This window comes from Mercenaria mercenaria, chromosome 9 (assembly GCF_021730395.1).
Source record: "Mercenaria mercenaria strain notata chromosome 9, MADL_Memer_1, whole genome shotgun sequence".
Taxonomy (NCBI): domain Eukaryota; kingdom Metazoa; phylum Mollusca; class Bivalvia; order Venerida; family Veneridae; genus Mercenaria; species Mercenaria mercenaria.
Genome location: NC_069369.1, coordinates 55,781,827 through 55,798,953, shown reverse-complemented (window position 1 = coordinate 55,798,953; position 17,127 = coordinate 55,781,827). Strand labels below are relative to the sequence as shown.

The 17,127-nt window shown below is 36.0% G+C and overlaps 1 protein-coding gene across 1 annotated transcript; it reads right to left on the bottom strand.

The window, feature by feature from the left end:
* Positions 1-451: 451 nt before the first annotated feature.
* LOC123547148 (stAR-related lipid transfer protein 7, mitochondrial-like) lies at positions 452-17,061 on the bottom strand. The gene is made up of 7 exons (XM_045334018.2): positions 16,554-17,061; positions 11,100-11,248; positions 10,439-10,488; positions 9,577-9,687; positions 8,519-8,566; positions 4,357-4,579; positions 452-1,739 (listed from the first exon to the last, which is right to left on the bottom strand). Exons 1-7 carry the CDS (start codon positions 16,937-16,939, stop codon positions 1,618-1,620), a joined length of 1,089 nt encoding a protein of 362 aa, XP_045189953.2. The 5' UTR covers positions 16,940-17,061; the 3' UTR covers positions 452-1,617.
* Positions 17,062-17,127: the final 66 nt, after the last annotated feature.

Sequence of the window (17,127 nt, the reverse complement as noted above, 5' to 3'; positions counted from 1 at the left end):
TTGACCCTAGGGGGTTAATTTGAACAATCTTGGTAGAGGACCACTAGATGATGCTACATACCAAATATCAAAGCCCTAGGCCATGTGGTTTTGTACAAGAAGGTTTTCAAAGTTTTCCCTATATAAGTCTATATAAACCATGTGACCCCCGGGGCAGGGCCATATTTTACCCTAGGGGGATAATTTGAAAAATTTTGGTAGAGGACCACTAGATGATGCTTCACACCAGATATCAAAGCCCTAGGCCCTGTGGTTTTGGACAAGAAGATTTTTAAAGTTTTTCCTTTCGGTTGCCATGGCAACCAGAGTTCTGCATGGAATTAAATTCTTTGAATAATTTTGAAAGGGGGCCACCCAAGGATCATTCCTGTGAAGTTTGGTGTAATTCTGCCCAGTGGTTTTCAAGAAGAAGATTCTTTTAGAAATTGTTGATGGACGAGGGACGACTTTGTGACAGGTGAGCTAAAAAGGTGGACCTTAACAAAAATTTTAACCAATACAGACACCTGATGCCGACAATCTAGTGATGACAATACCTCGCAGATTTTTTTCAAAAATCAAACGAGCTAAAAATGTACCAAAATTTGTATACAGCACTTTGATGGTAAAAAATATCACACTGTGCCCATGCATATTTTCAGTCTGAACTTCTCATTAATCAATTGACAATTGTAATTCTTCAGCCATGAACACTGTAAAACCATAAAACCCAGAAAATGCTGAAATCATATAATATAGAATATATAAATTGCCAACTACCATAACAGGTCCGCTACCTTAATTCATGTGATGCTAAAAAATTCCTGCCTTGTACATTTATATCTCCATCTTTCTAAGGAAGATTATCACCTTCACCATAATACTGTTTAACCTGATTTTCAAATAGTATATCAGTTATAATGTAACCCAGCCAGTTGACTTAATAAGCAGTCTTGTATTCCTGAGCAATATGAATAGGTTCTCCTTTCCCAATCAATCAATATCACTAGCAGTACAGGTTGAATTACTCCTATCAAAGCATCCTGTGAACACTTGTCTTGCCCGATATAAAGAAAAACTTTCTTTCTCATTGTTTTTTTTTTTCACTGGATTTACAGCACACTGACTCAACATAAGCCATATACCACGATTTTCAAATTTTTGATGGAGGAAATCCTGAGGTGCCTCTTCTGGCATGGGCTGGCAACTGGATAGAACCACTGACCTTATGCAAGCCAGCTAGAATGGCTTCACTACACCCCAAGCCAGGTTTTGAACCAACAAGAAGAGTTCCTGTATATTGCAAATCTATCTAATTGAATATTAAATAGTACTGAAGACTTTCACTTTCAGCATTAAATACAGACAAAAGTGCTAGAAACCAAAAGTGTGTAGTGACCACACACATCTTATGACCACCTGTTTCGTTTCCAATGTCAATACTAGGTATGTGTTACTGTGTGGTGTAATTCAACCTGTTACCAAAGTACATCTGCAAATGAAAGGCAACTATCTGGCTCTCCCGCTGGGAGAGTGTTTTTTTCAATACCAATTTGACAGTACAATGTATATTGTCTTCCATCAACAAATCTAAAACACACACACTCATTGACATGACCAACACATTCAAATCTGTTCTCAACAGCTATGCACAGTGCCAGTCTTTTCAGAGTCCTCGGGATGAAACCTGGATATATAACCTTTCGTATGGCTCAACTGCCTCGCAGCTTTGTGTAAAGTCTCTAAAAATGATGGTAAACCTGAAATGAAAATAGAATATTCTATTGAGAAGAATGTTAATATGAGCCGTGCCATGAGAAAACCACCATAGTGCGTTTGTGACCAGCATGGATCCAGACCAGCCTGTACAGTCTGGTCAGGATCCACGCTGTTAGCTTTCAAAGCCTATTGCAATTAGAGAAACCGGTAGCAAACAGCATGGATCCTGACCAGGCTGCGCGGATGCGCAGGCTGGTCTGGATCTATGCTGGTTGCAAACGCACTTTGTTGTTTTTCTCATGGCGCGGCTCATATATATTTTCAGCAAATTACTGAAGTATAACACCAAAATACATCTGACTATTTCAACGTTAGAAAAAAAAACATTTACGTTTTTCAGTGGTTGCAAGACTCAAGTGTTTAAAACTTGGTTAATACCATAGAAACCACATGAATCAAAATGAAAACATTTTTTTCTTTCCTACACCACTCCATAAAATTCCTGAGCATTGGGTGTTTAATTAGTGGAAGATATGTCTATCTTACGCTGAAACAAACAAATATCCTCCAGTTACTATAATTTCCAAACATCAGCAGTAAAACCATAAATGTGTGGACACAGGGTATAACCTGACAAAAAGATGTCGGTCTGACAAATTTACATTAACAAGAGGGCTAAGATTAAGTGTCAAGTTTGGTGGATATCCATCAAGGTTTAAATGATTTGTTTCTTATTTTAGCTCTCAGACTGATAACCCCTAATTTCTGACCATTTTTAACTTTAACACTTTAGTTTTTAACACTTGCACATGAGCATTTATGTGAAATCATTTTCAGCTTCTGAGGAGACGATTTTTAATGTTTTATATACAGCCATATGGAGAAAACTAGCCCCAGTCAGAGGCAGTCATGAAATAAGCAGGGCTTGAAGGGATTTGGTACAGGGTAACACAAGAAACATTCCTGTGAAATTATTTTGAAATTGTACCAACAGTTTGAGTGGAGAAGATATTCAAAGCTTTCTATATAGCCGCGTAGGGGGAAATGAATCCCACGCCATGGTGGCCATGTTATTTTACAGAATTTAAGAAACAAGATGATCTGAAGGAATTTGGTATAGTGTAATCAAAGGAACATTGTGGTGAAATTGCTCTCAAATTGAGTAAGAGGTTTCAGAGAAGATTTTTAAAGGTTTACATATTGCCATAGAGAGAAAACTAACACTGCCTCTAGGTAGCCATGTTTTTTATCGAAACAAGGACTTGAAAGAATTACGTAGAAGGTCACGCAAGGATATTCTTAAAATGAAATTATCTTCAAATTTTGCCAGCAGTTTCAGAGGAGCTGATTTTCAAAGTTATCCACATAGGAAAAACTAATACCGGTACACCCCTCTAAGGCTCTCACGTTTACATGTTTAAACGAGTCCATGTCGTATTTGACTGGTAAACGTTTACAAAATTTCTAACCGGTTAAGAAACTGATCACCCTTTCAACAATCAAAGTCTTTCTCTGTTCATAAAACTGAATGAAACAAGTGTTTACTGCCTGTTAAAGATATTACCGGTATATGTCTCTTTTTCGGTGAAAAGTAATCCGCCATTTTGTGCACTTGTTTGACAAGTGATAAATTCTGTTATCGGGATGGTACAATACCATGTAAGAAAGCTGTATACAGTGCTCAAATTGATTTGATTAAAATAAACTGTTCCATTTTGAATTGGAAACGTATCAAACAGTACCAATCTTAGCACAGAAACATCAAAACAGCCTGAACAAGTGAAAATGTTACCAAAAATTACTGTGAATTTATGATATTTTGTCCTGTTTAGTTTGAGAAAATAATGCATTTACGATTATGGGCCCCCTTTATAGAAGGGAAAAAGCTAGCCTTGAGTCATGACTGAAGACAATATTCCAGGATAACTGACTGCCATTTAAATGGTATCGTTTCGTTTTTGAAAGATCGTGTAAACGTTTACAAAAATCTGTAAAAATCTGGGAAGCCTTACAACCCCTGGGAGTCCATGTTTTTAAAAGAAATATTTGAAAGAAATAAATAGAAGATCACATAAGGTTCATTGCTGTATCCCACCAGAAGTTTCAGAGAAGAAGATTTTCAAAGTTTTCCATTCAGTTATAGAGGAAAAACCAGCCCTGCACCATGGCAGCAATGATTTTTAATGAAATAATGATTTGAAAACATTAAGAAGCTCGTCACCAAAGGACCATTTCTGCGAAATAATTTCCGAACAAGCTCGCAGTTTCACAGAGAAACATTTTTAAAGTTTTTCATATAGCTATATTGGGAAAATAAGCTCCACACATTGTAGCAATGTTTTTAAAATAAAAAGAATTATATGAAGGAATTTGGTAGAGGGTCACTTTGTACATTGCTCTGATTTTATTCTGAAATACGACCTGCAGTTACAGAAAAAAAGATCTTCATTTTTCCATAGAGCCATGTTCTGTTCTAGCAACCATGTTTTTTTTTTTTAAAGAAACAGACTGCTTAAGAAGAGAAGATTTTTTTAGTTTTCCATTTTGCCAGTTTACAAAAAACTAGCCAGAAATATTGCTTTGAAACTAACTCGGCCAGTGGTTTAAAAGGAGATTTTTTTTCCAAACATTACCATAAAGCCATATAGCAAAACTTACTTGACAATGTCATCTTGTTGATAGCCCAAGTAGGTACATACAGCTGTGGGTCATCATAATACGACATCACATAATCAAACCCGTTCTCGTCAAACGATCTGTGTGGTCGTATCAACATGTTTGAAGTGTACTGGCCCACCCTGATGTAATCCTTGGTCACTGGGAATGAAGGATGGTCCACTGATTTGGCTGTCAACATCATAAGATTGTTCTTCTGATCAATCTGTAAACAGTTTTTAACATTTAGCCGTCGCTGGCAAGTGATTCTGCCTTTGCGACCAGTGCAGACCAATATCAGCATGCCCACCTGTGCAGGCTGGTCATGATCTGCACTGTTCGCTATTTAGTCAGTAAATTTTCATCGAATAATAAATGGTACTGCCTAAATTGTATGATAGACCAGACCATTTGCAGCATAAAAGTCAAGGACTAGAGTTGTAGTAAGTACTACAATGGATCTGCATGACATAACCAAACATTAATCACACATTCAATCTTCTTTTTCATTTTGTCAGCAAGATGCATTTTTTCTCCTTTTCCAGAGTATACAGAAACAACAGGGATAAGATATGGCCTTAGTCTGAGAACTCAAACCAGTAAAAACGTGAATAAAAAGTCATCTACTAGTATGAAACATTTGTAATATAACAGAAATCAAATCAACAATTTCAGATCTTGTTCTGTTAGCTCAGGCAGCCATGTTTTTGACAAGCAAAATTACTGAATAATTATGGCGTCACCACAAGAACATTTTGTGAAGTTATCTAAAAATTGGACCTGAGTTTTGCAGATGTTTTTTGAAGATTTTGACTTTTTCATCAATATCAGCCATTGTTTTGATGAGTCAGAATATTTTGTTTTTGTTGTGTTTAACATTGCACCAACACAATTCAGGTCATGTGACGACTTACTTAACTAGTCTGAATCGCTTGTGTGAATGAGCAATCTTAGTAGTAGTTGACCAAAGCAATGTTTTTGTGAAATAGTCTCAAAATCTGGACAAGAGTATGTGACAAGAATATTTTTTGAAGCTACAACTATATACATAAAGCGAAATGTGACAATGCTCCCTGACGGCCAAGTTTTTCAGTGAATCAGAACAAATCTGAAAAAACTTGGTAGAAGTAGTACAAGAGCTGTCCGTAAAACGGCACGCTTGACATTTCACAGTGCTTGACTGAATTAGAGCTTTGCCAGTAAAAACTTTATAAAACATTAACCAAAAAATTCTAAGTTAAAAAGGGGCACAACTCTGTCAAAATTCAAACAGAGTTATGGGGATTGTTTCTCCTGGTGTAGACTCTGATAGTAAGTAACTATATTAAGTTTCAAGTCAAAAGCTTTGATATTAACAGAAATATTTGACTTTATCAAAAACTTTACTGCTTTAGTTGTGGAGTGATATCCAATGGGACAAAGGAGGCACCATGACAGAAGCAGCTATTTTCTGTAAGCCAGCTTGTTAAACATACTTTTCCTGCTAAACCTTGACAAATACAAAATATGTGTCCCCTATGAAATGGCAGACGACTAAATAATTACATTTTATTTAGATTTAACAGTTTATTTGTATACCATGTCATAATGATATTTTCTTTGTATTTATTTTGGTTTATTGCAGTACCGACTCGTTCTACACAAGTTACATGCAACAAACACATCAAACAGAGGTGGGGGGAAAATGACGACAAACAAATTAACAAACTTTAGACCTCTCAATTCAATTTTACTTTAAGTATTGGCCTTATGTAACAACAGGGATATATTATGTAGCACCTACATGTTTGATTTGTTTTGTTTTTTGGTTTAATGTCGTTTTTCAGTTATGTAACGACAGGCTGTTTACCTAACCGATGTTCCTGTTTCCGGATTCTTTACCAGTACTGACATGTTCTCCTTAAGTAACTGCCAACTTCCACACATGAGTCAGGTGGAGGATGAATGAATGTCTTCAATCAAATCGTCACAGAGAACATATGCCCTGCTTGGGGATCGAACTCACTACCATGTGATCCGTAGATGTGTGCTCTCCCTACACTGAGCTAAGCAGGCTGGTAAAATATGTTTAACGGTGATAGTTTAAAATAAAGGAATAGCATCACAGTAAAACACTGATTCCTCAAAGTCTCTATGCAGGGGTCATGCTGTCGATCGCCACTTGAGCCATTTGTGACAAAAAATTAAATGTGGCTCCGAAATTTTCTTATTGGCGAAAATGGCCCGAAGCTATGTCTGTCTGCAAAACTATGAATATTGCCAGTTTTACGAACCAAAAGGTGTGAAAAATCGATAATCTGTGTAGACACAACATCCGTTATTGAAAGGGAGGGAGCCAATTTGCAAATTTTTCATTTGATCAGGCAGTTAATTGGTGATAATTAGATTACTGAATAACAAACTGGATAATTATAATCAACATTTTGTGCACTTGATACGATTATGAGCAGTCGGCCTTTACACAAATTTTCTATGATTGCCAAGGGTTAGTTTGGGCAAAAACAAATAAAAATGCTTTAGACCACAGGTGGCAGTATCATTGATTGGTCACCCCCTCCCCACCTTAAGACCCCTGATACAACCCTGAAAAAAAATTCTGACATTCTCAGTACTTACTGTTTTGATAGTTGAATTTTTTTTTTCAGAATTGTATCTGAGGTCTTGTAGGGTGGGGATATTAAGGAACACCTGAGAATGTCAGAATTTTTTTTTCAGGGTTGTATCAGGGGTCTTAGGGTGGGGAGGGGGTGACCAATCAATGAAACTGCCACCTGTGCTTTAGACAAGCAGAAATTGCAAGTATTGAATAGCTATGATGATAGAAAAGCAATAAAACATTGGTATTTTATCAAATATTTATTCTAACTTACGTTTTCTGAATTTGTCATTGTTTTCGCGACCATGATTTTTCGGATATTTCTGTAATTTCTGACGAGATTGTTTAGTGCAATCTTAATAAAAAGCCAATAAAAAGTCTACATTTAAGAAAAATATGACAACTGTTGCAAAAGGAGCTCTTATTTTGAAGTATTTTTTGAGAATACAACATGCGAAGGCATCGAACCCCACCCACTTATAGGCAATGTGCAAAATAAGACAAAGAAGTATAAAATACACAGAATGGCAACTGGCTGTAATCTCGCGTTAGCTCGTGTCAGAGTGTGATTCGGCGTTATCTTACTAAAAACAAACATCGGCGAGCATGGAGTTACAATTTGTACCTTTAAAACTACATTTAAAATACATGTTAGCTTCTAAAACAAAATTAGTTTAATTTGAAATGGTCTTAAGACACGAAGTACACGTTTTTTTTTTGCCATCGAAAGGAGCATGGTCATACGGTGATAATTATTTTACCGATGAATAATTGCTTTCGCATACAAAATGGCGCGTGGAGAAAGCGCCACTTCCGGTAAACGAGATCTCGTTTTTTTGTCACGGGAGGTTGGCGAGATTTGCTCTATATGCCTTACAAGTTGCCAATCTATTTATTTTTATAGCTCTTTGAATAAGACACTGTTTTTTTTTTTTTTTTAATTTTGTTTTTCTTTTTTGACATCTTTATTTTCAATGTGATTTTCAGAATTTTTTTATTAAATGGCTGAATGATGTTTATAAAAATTATAATTTTAGAAATTAACAAATTTATTTTCTAAATAGCTTTTTAAAGGGTTACTAAGAAATATGTAATAACTACATTAATTTCTTGAGTAGTATGAGTACTTTGGTACATATAATGTAGTCCTACAAGAACGTCAATGCTATGCTTTCGCCGTTGTTGGCCTCATAATTTTATCTTCGGAAAAAGCAGTGGCTCAGAGAAAAAAAATCCCAGTGTGACCCCTGCTATGGGCTGAGCAAAATGCTGGAGTTACTCAGGGTTTTAAGCCATTCAAACATAATGTTTATAAGGAAAACAGCCAGAAACCATATGAGTCAGCCTTGGTCCCCAACCCTTCAAACAGGTTAACAGCCGGGAACCATATAAGTCACCCCTGGTTCCAAGCCAACCAAACATGGAAAATATAAGGAAAACTGCCAGGAACCAAAAGAGTCAGCACTGGTTACTATGCCATCGAAGCTGCACCAAACACCATTTCCACAGTATATATTAATTAAATTTTTTCCAAATTTGTATTCAATGCAGTATATGTTGTATAATTACCTTAGACCGTCTCACATACACATAGTCTCTGTTGTACAGAAAACCAAGCTGCAAATATAACATATTTTAACTTTTTACTATAAAAAAGAACAACATGTTTTGATAATAAAACAATTACAGCAGCATGTGTGAAGTACTTCTAAATATGAACAATAGAACTTAAAAACTTAGAAACAGCAACAACAAAACTTTAACACTAAACTGTAAATGTTTTCTCCAAAAGTTTATAACATTTAGAAAGAAAATGAAAAAAAAATCAGTTTTTAACCAGCGATATCAAATCTATTCTCAAATTTTGGAAACAACTATGCATAAACTACAGTGAAAGAATGAAATAATAATAAAAACTTGAATAATTATGCATGTTTTTCATTTCGAATGAAGACTGTACTGTTACATACATAGCTATTTCAAGTAATGAAATTGCCCATAGGGTAAATAACTGCTCACAATTTGTCATGACAACCAGGAAGTGATAACTGCCCCTGGATAGTAATCTCAAATAACATTCAAAGTATTTAAGAGAACTTACATCAGATATGTATATATTTACAATAAACATGGTAAGTTAAAGACAAATTAAATGTTATGGAAGAAAAGAAATATATATAAAAATATAAAAAACAACTGCAAAACTGCAGCAGGCAACATGATCATCTGCAGCACCAAGGGCATAAGACTATCAGATTCAATCATTAGTGTGAATCCTTACAGAGGCAAACATTTGTTTTGCTTCGAGTCACAACAATACAATTTAAGTCATATGGTTATATTTCCAGCTTTTAATTCTGGAGGAAGACCCCAGGTGCCCTTTCAGGGAAGGGCAGGCACCGGAGTAGAACCATCAACCTTCCGTAAGCAAGCTAGGTAACTTCCTCTCATAAAATTCTACACTGGAAGCAAGGTTCGAACACCCATATTAGTGACAGGCAAGTGATTTGAAATTAGGGACCTGATGCACTCAGCACAGCAGGTCGTTCGGCTAACATAAGCTAAAGATCATGTTTTGAACAAACTAGAAGAAAAATGTTACGTTGATAAATTGATGCAAGTCTTACTGGAAATTGTGTAGCCCAGTATATAACTTCAGAACCAGTTTCTTCATCTTCCTCTATCTTCTCCAGCCGAACCACATGGCTATCCCACGTCTTCCTGTATTCCAGGTCCAGCTGAAAGATGATATTTCTTGGCTATATACTTGCAGAAATCATAAACATCATGCAACTATTTATCATGGTTACTAAATGGAGGTGAACACTGACAGTGACTAGTACCTTGTGCATTAACCCTTAGCCAGCTGGCGTCAAGTGATTATGCCTTTGCGACCAGTACAGACCAAGATCAGTTTGCACGAATGTGCACGCTGATCATAGTTTGCACTGTTCGCAGTTCAATCAGTATCTTTTTGGTATGCACCCCTTTTAACAGTTAATGGTACTGTCCAAATTGAAGACGGACATGTTTATTATAGAAATTTATCAGGGTAATAGTAACAGTACCAGCCAAAATGAATGTTGGATAGCAAGTGCACTTTTCTTTCAAAACTCAGGATTCAACAGAAGCTCTGTAATAATTTATCTTATATCTTTCTTGAAAAGAGCATCTGTCTTCATTAATGTGTTTAAACTAGAAATGTGCCACAAATGTGACATGGATGCCTCTAGTCTGTTAACAACAGCATTTTTAATGATTACAATGCATTACCTCTAGAATTACTGCCCTTTCAAAAGGATCTTGCTCAAATGACAATATAGCAAGATCTGCACCTATCATGCACACAGACTGTTGTTTGAAAAAGTTTTAATCTATTTCAAATCAAAATGACAAAAAGTTTAACAAACAAGAATGACTGACTGACTGACACAGTTACAGTTTAATAACTAAAGATTCTCTTAGTTTACAATAAACAAATTTTTATACCTGTATATTAAAAAATGCCCTTGCAGGAATGTCTTTGTAACTTCCAAAAACTGAAACCATCAAAAGTAAAGCACTTATTCCATATAGTTTAAATAGGGTCAAGCAAAAAGTATTGAATATTAAACTGAAAGCACAGATATATATTAAAAAGACCTGTACAAAAACTAAATTAAAATTCTAACTGTCCTAAAGGCTAAACCGTGTGAAACAATCATTTTCAGTTCAGAAAGATAAGCACGTTGATAGATATACAGGCAACTGTGCAACCCCAATCAGAAAGCTCAATAAGTAGAGCAAGGACTTCAGATGAGGTTGTAGGCTGGAATCCCAGTCAAGAAGAATGCTCACTACCAGTATGATGCACGCCATAATGTGGTCACACCTGCTGCATCTTTGATTCATGTTGGGGAGTTAATACAAATACTGGTACAAGGAAATATAGTCTTAGAAACAAGGAAACAAACAGTTTACAACAGTGTTGAATGGATCTGCAAATACGTAGAAAAACCTAAAAGGCAGGTATTCCCTTAAATTAATCTCTACCAGTATTTATATCAACAATCACTCTAGGTGAACAACATTCCAGTCTTTACAACTACAACTAAACATTTTCATCTTTCTAATAATTTTTCTCTGCAGACAGTAACTGTACTGCACTTACCTTTGTACTTGTACAATGAGCTCCCAGCTACTGGACATCTCCACAGTTTAAAGTGATCTTCATCATGAACTTTCTCCCATGTTTCTCCCTGCTTATCATGGTAGTCAGTGATCTTGAGGTCAAAAAATGCTTTCAATTCATCAGCAGCTCTGAAACAGCAATTATAATCAATGGTTTGGTACAGTTCTATAACCAATGGGAAAAAAGTCCAGAAAATAAATTATGTAACATTTCATACGCCTGACATATTTGCAGTCTGTTACTGGAAAGAGGCAATCATCCACTTGAAAAGAAACAAGAGCTGTCACAGGAGACAGCGCGCTCGACTATTTCGATGCTGGATAGTGAAACTGGGCACATCTGAGGAAACTAGAGCTGTCAACGGAGTGTTTAATGACTCCAATTGTGGATGAAGATATTGCACAATAGCCTGAGTCTATGTCAAAAATATCAACTTAAGTAATAATAGAGGTAAAGAGAAAATGTATCACAAACTATATAAGTATGTCCTAAGCAAAAAGGAGCATAATTCATTAAATATTGGTGCCAGATTTATGCAAGCTTGAGTCATATAAGGTGGGTTATGATGTAATGAACAACTAATTTTAAGCTTTGAATCAAATCATTCAGTATTAACATGAGACAGAGTGAAGTGCATCAAAACTTTAACTTTAAAATTCAAGTAAAAAGTGGGGAATAATTAATGAAAAATTGGTGCCAGAGTTATGCACCTTGCGTCATAATTTGTAGTGGGTAAATGTTGTTGGAATCATTTGCTTAATTGAATCAAATCCATTCAGTAATAACATAGCATAAGTGAAATGGCATCAAAACTTAACCTAAAATTCAAGTAAAAAGGGGAAATAATTCATGAAAAATTGGTACCCAGAGTTAATGCACCTTGTGTCATATGATAAGGTAATGTGCTGAACAATTGCTTAAGTCTGAATCAGATCATTCAGTATAACAGAATAGAGTGAAAGTGCATAAAACTCTTAACCTGAAATTCTAAGTAAAAAGGAATAATTCATGAAATTATTGTGCCACAGAGTTATGTATCTTGTGTCATATGAATGTGGGTGAGATGCTGAACAACTATTTATTTTGGTTGAATCAAATCCTTCAGAATAACAGAAGGTAGAGTGAAAGTGCACCAAACTTTAACCTGAATATGATCACAAAATAAAAGGGGATAATTCATGAAAAAATGGTGCTAGAGTTATGCAACCTTGGTCATAGATGTGGGTGATGTTGACTAACAACTATTTTAAGTTTGAATCAAATCCATTCAGTAATACAGAGTTGAGTAAAAGTGCATCAAACTTTAACTGAAAATCTAAGTGAAAAGGGGGGTTAATTCATGAAATATTGTGCCAGGTTTTGGCCCTTATGTCAGATGATGTGGATGATGATGAGGAATAAATATTTCAAGTTTAATTCAATCCATCTAGTAATACAGGATAATTGAAAAAAGGTGGAAAGTTGCAACCAATAAAACTTTTAACCAGGTGGGACGCGGAAAGACGCAGACGCCGGGGCGAGTAGGATAGCTCTCCTTATACTTCGTATAGTCGAGCTAAAAAGCAAAGAGAAACAGCAAAGACAACAATGATGATCTGAATGAAATCACAGGTAGAATGAGTGATTTTGATAATGTAGGAAGGAGTATACACACAAGGAGACAGAATTTCATTTCATTTACGAAGCTAATCAGTGGTCACTGCAAACTTTGTGTGCATAATATTATGTCCAAATTTGATGAGAAGTTGTGAGAACAAGAGCTCTGCAAAGCAGGGCAATATATGCCTGACTTAAAGGTTACAAATGTATGTGGATTGTTGCACTCCTGAAGTCAATTTATCATCACCCACCTTTATTACTAGTTAAAAGTCAATACCCTTAGTAAGTTTGAAGCTGTGCTCCGGATACAAAATACAAAGGACAGTTTTGAACTCAATTGTGGCCTTGACCTTTGACCTACGGACCAAGTTTTGCTTAGCACATTATCTCATTGCTACTAACCTACATGCCATGTTCGAAGTCAAAATCTTGAATGGATATTACGTTATGCTCCAAACAAGAAATACGAGGGTCAAATTTGACCTTCAAGCTCCATTTACAACCTTGACCTTTGATCTACCAACCTGGTTCATATGCTATGCACTAATCACCATCTATCTATATGCCTAATTTAAAGTCAATACCATGAATTGTTATTGAGTAAAGCTATGGACAAGAATTATAATACTAAGACAGACAGACCAACATGCCATCAAATGATACGTCTGATTTTCCAAAACCAGCATATAACAAGGCACCGCCTTGGGTGCTGATCAAAGAATATATTGTTTGATAAGAGAATAATTGTCCTAACAATGATATTCTAAGTCTAAAAGGGCCTATCACTCTTGAACAAAACAGGATAGAGTTATGTTTCTTGATGTAAGTGTCCCACTTATGTGTGTAAAAATGATTGCAAGTTTTAAAGCAATAGCTTTGATTAGTTTTGGAGAAAAGTGACTTAACATAATATTCAACAAGAAAATGATTTTTCTAAGTCCAAAAGGGGCAATAATTATTGCAAAAAGCATGATGGAGTTATGTTGCTTGCTGTACAGGGTCAGCTTATGATGGTAAACAAGTGTGCAAGTTTAAAGCAATAGCTATGATAGTTTAAGAGAAAAGTTGACCAAACTAACTTAACCAGAAATCTGATATTTTCTAAGTCCAAAGGGGCCATAAATCTTGCAAAAAGCAGGATGGAGTTATGTTCTTGCTGTCAGGGTCAGCTTATGATGGTGAACAAGTGTTCAAGTTTTAAAGGAATAGCTTTGATAGTTTAGGATAAAAAGCTGACCTAAACATAAAACTTAACCAAGAAAACGATTTCTATAGTCCAAAAGGGCATAAATTCTTGCAAAAAGCAAGTATGGAGTTATTTTTCTTGATGTACAGGTTCTTGCTTATGATGGTGACACAGTATTCCAAGTTTCAAAGCAAAGCTTCATAGTTTAGGAGAAAGTTGACCTAAACATAAAACTTAATCAAGAAATCTGATATTTTCTAAGTACAAAAGGGGCCATAAATCTTAGCAAAAAGCAAGATGGAGGTATGTTTTTGCTATACAGGGTCAGCTATGATGGTGAACAAGTATTCCAAGTTTTCAAAGCATAAGCTTTGATAGTTTAGGATGAAAAGCTGACCTAAACATAAAACTTAACCAGGCAACGCCGACGCAGACGCGACGCCGACAAACCGCTCAGTTGATGACAATAACTCATCATTTTTTTTCAAACAAAATCAGATGACTAAAAATGGGACACCGTCACACTTGTAAAAATTAAGAAGGAAGGAATAATTGCTTGGGGATAGGGAAGTAAGCAAAACTGCTAGATTCATCATAATATTATCACTGTTAGACTACATGAGACACTGGAAGATTTCTTTAGGTTACTGATGTTAGATCCGCACCACACAATTACTTTTTCAAGTGATTCAGTACAGAAGATTTATTTATTTATTTGGGTTTTACGGCGCACCAACACAGCATAGGTTATATGGTGCCAAACAGGACTACAAGTTTTGGTTTCACATCTCATTTAATCGCAATATAAAACATGAGGTATGGAATCAAAATTTGCATACTCTGGAATCACAGAGTTACAGCAAACAAAGAGTGTTAAGACCTATTATACCTCTTACGTCATTTCAGGATAAGGCAGTGGTTCCAATTCTTTTCATACACAATCATCCCAGAACCACATGGGGCTCAGTACAGAAGAGTACCATACAACAATGGCATTAGCTAATTTAAGATAGCATAGGAAGTCCATCTAGGCAGCAGTAAAATGCCACAGATATTGAAACAACAATTACAAATAGTTCATTTGTGACATTTGATAAATAACTTACCTTTAATCAAATTTATAGTTTTTCTCGGGACTGAATCCTATCAATTGCATCACTTGCAATATATTCAAAACAAAACAAGAGAGCTTATAAACATATTTACACAAAAGTTGTATACATGTATATATTTTCTTGATTTTTGAAATCATCTCATTTGCAAACTAACTATCATTTCAGCATTCATATTATTGGATATGCACACAGTCTCAACAGCCCTAGCCACTAGTCCAACTAACAGGATGTTTAGGACAGCCAGGGCCTGCCCTGGCCAATAATTGGCTGTAGCCAAATGAAGAAAAGTTGTCAAAATCATACAAAAATACGTTTAGAATTACGAAATGGACCATCAAATTTGGAGCCAAATGGAAAAATTTGTAGCCAAAGTGGCATTTTATTAGCCACTGGCTAATGGCAGGACAGGCCCTGACAGCTTTACAATTTTTGGATGATTGCTGTCCAAAGTGAAGAGGAATCATGAAATATGCCATCCTGATAAGTTAACTAGCCACTGCTCATTGTATGGTCAGTCATCCTCGGTTCGACATATTCTTTAAAAGCAGTTGCCATAAATCTATACTGTTACAATTTATACTTGTCCTGCAATTTACATGATTTACTAGGAACAGAAAGCATCTACATTAAAGTCTGTTATAAACAATAACACCAGAATCTTGTTCTTGTGTATCCAGCATCTAACTAATGCGATCACAATGCGGTGGTGTAAGGGAGCAGATTTCTGAGTAGTGAACAACAAAGTCACTAACTGTTTTGGATCATTTAGCTATCTTGCTTCTGCAAGGCTCCATTCTAATTGGATATGTTATTATTATGTTATATCTTTGGTAAAAAAATCTCAAGTTACACTCGCCTTGAACCGAGTTCTACTCGTATTTACCAGCGGACATACCATACACTTATCATAGTCAAAATAATTCGACGTTCACTCGTTCAGATTGTTTTAAATTTGTGACAGGCAATCTAACCATCAAAACTTCGAAGGACCAAAAGAATGGATAGAAATCACAGTACACTGTCATGTATAGTCCAAATAATAGGACGTTTCGGGACAGCATGATAACTTTTGACTGTCGCTGTCTCCGTCACGTCCAAACTTATTCTGCATGTTTCATTTTGGCTACATCGCTGTATTTAGTTTACATCTCCGCCATTACACTCAGTACATGGTTGGTCGCTATCGATCACGTGACACGAATCAGAGCCATGTAAAATATGTGCAAACTTTAGGGTGCGTTGTTTAAAACAGTGACAAACTTGTGTTTTGCCATTTATTTACATAAACATCAACTGAATGGAAGAAAAAAGTATATTCTTTCCAGATATCTTAAATTTTACTGATATTTGTTTTTTTAATAGTTTGTGCGATTTAAAAATTGCCTCAATGAATTGTCGCGGAAGGTTCAACATAGAAAAGGTCCTTCCTATGTTGTACGTGGAGGAGAGATATTGACCCGCGTACAATTAGTTGGACTAACATTTATCACGAACCTGATCACTTTTGACCAAACACCATTCTCCTTATCTTACCTATTGAGATCAGGGTCTGATACCCTGTTCTCATTCCAGTCAAAAAAGGCTGCACCAAGAAGGAAAAACATCTTTCCCTCAGGATTCTTCTTCATCAATTCTCCTAGTTTCCTGAAAAACTGCACAGGGGAAGTCTTTCCATACAAAGTGTGATAAAGTCTCAAAATTTGACCCGACCGTCTAATTCTGTGAGCTGCTATCACATTACATTGCAAACCAATGTTTTTCATAGCTGCAAGTTTGTCATTGAACAATCGCACACATGATTTTGACCATACCCCACCCGTCAATTTTGCAACCGTTTGCAATTTTGCGAGCAGCTGCTCCTGTGAACGCCGCGATGTACTGCTAAATATTCTGTGCAACATGACTTTGAAATTCGACATGATATTCCAGCCACAAACACCGACGCAGATTTTTACGTAACTGTCACTTGTCAACACGTTTCCGTTAGGTTACGAAGACGTTCGCATGGCTCCCCGTGACCTGACCTTTGGTTCCGAGTAGAAATTTGAATGGGGAACCAACCGGTGTGCCTTAAATACAGTAATGTATATTCATGGGAGTAATGATG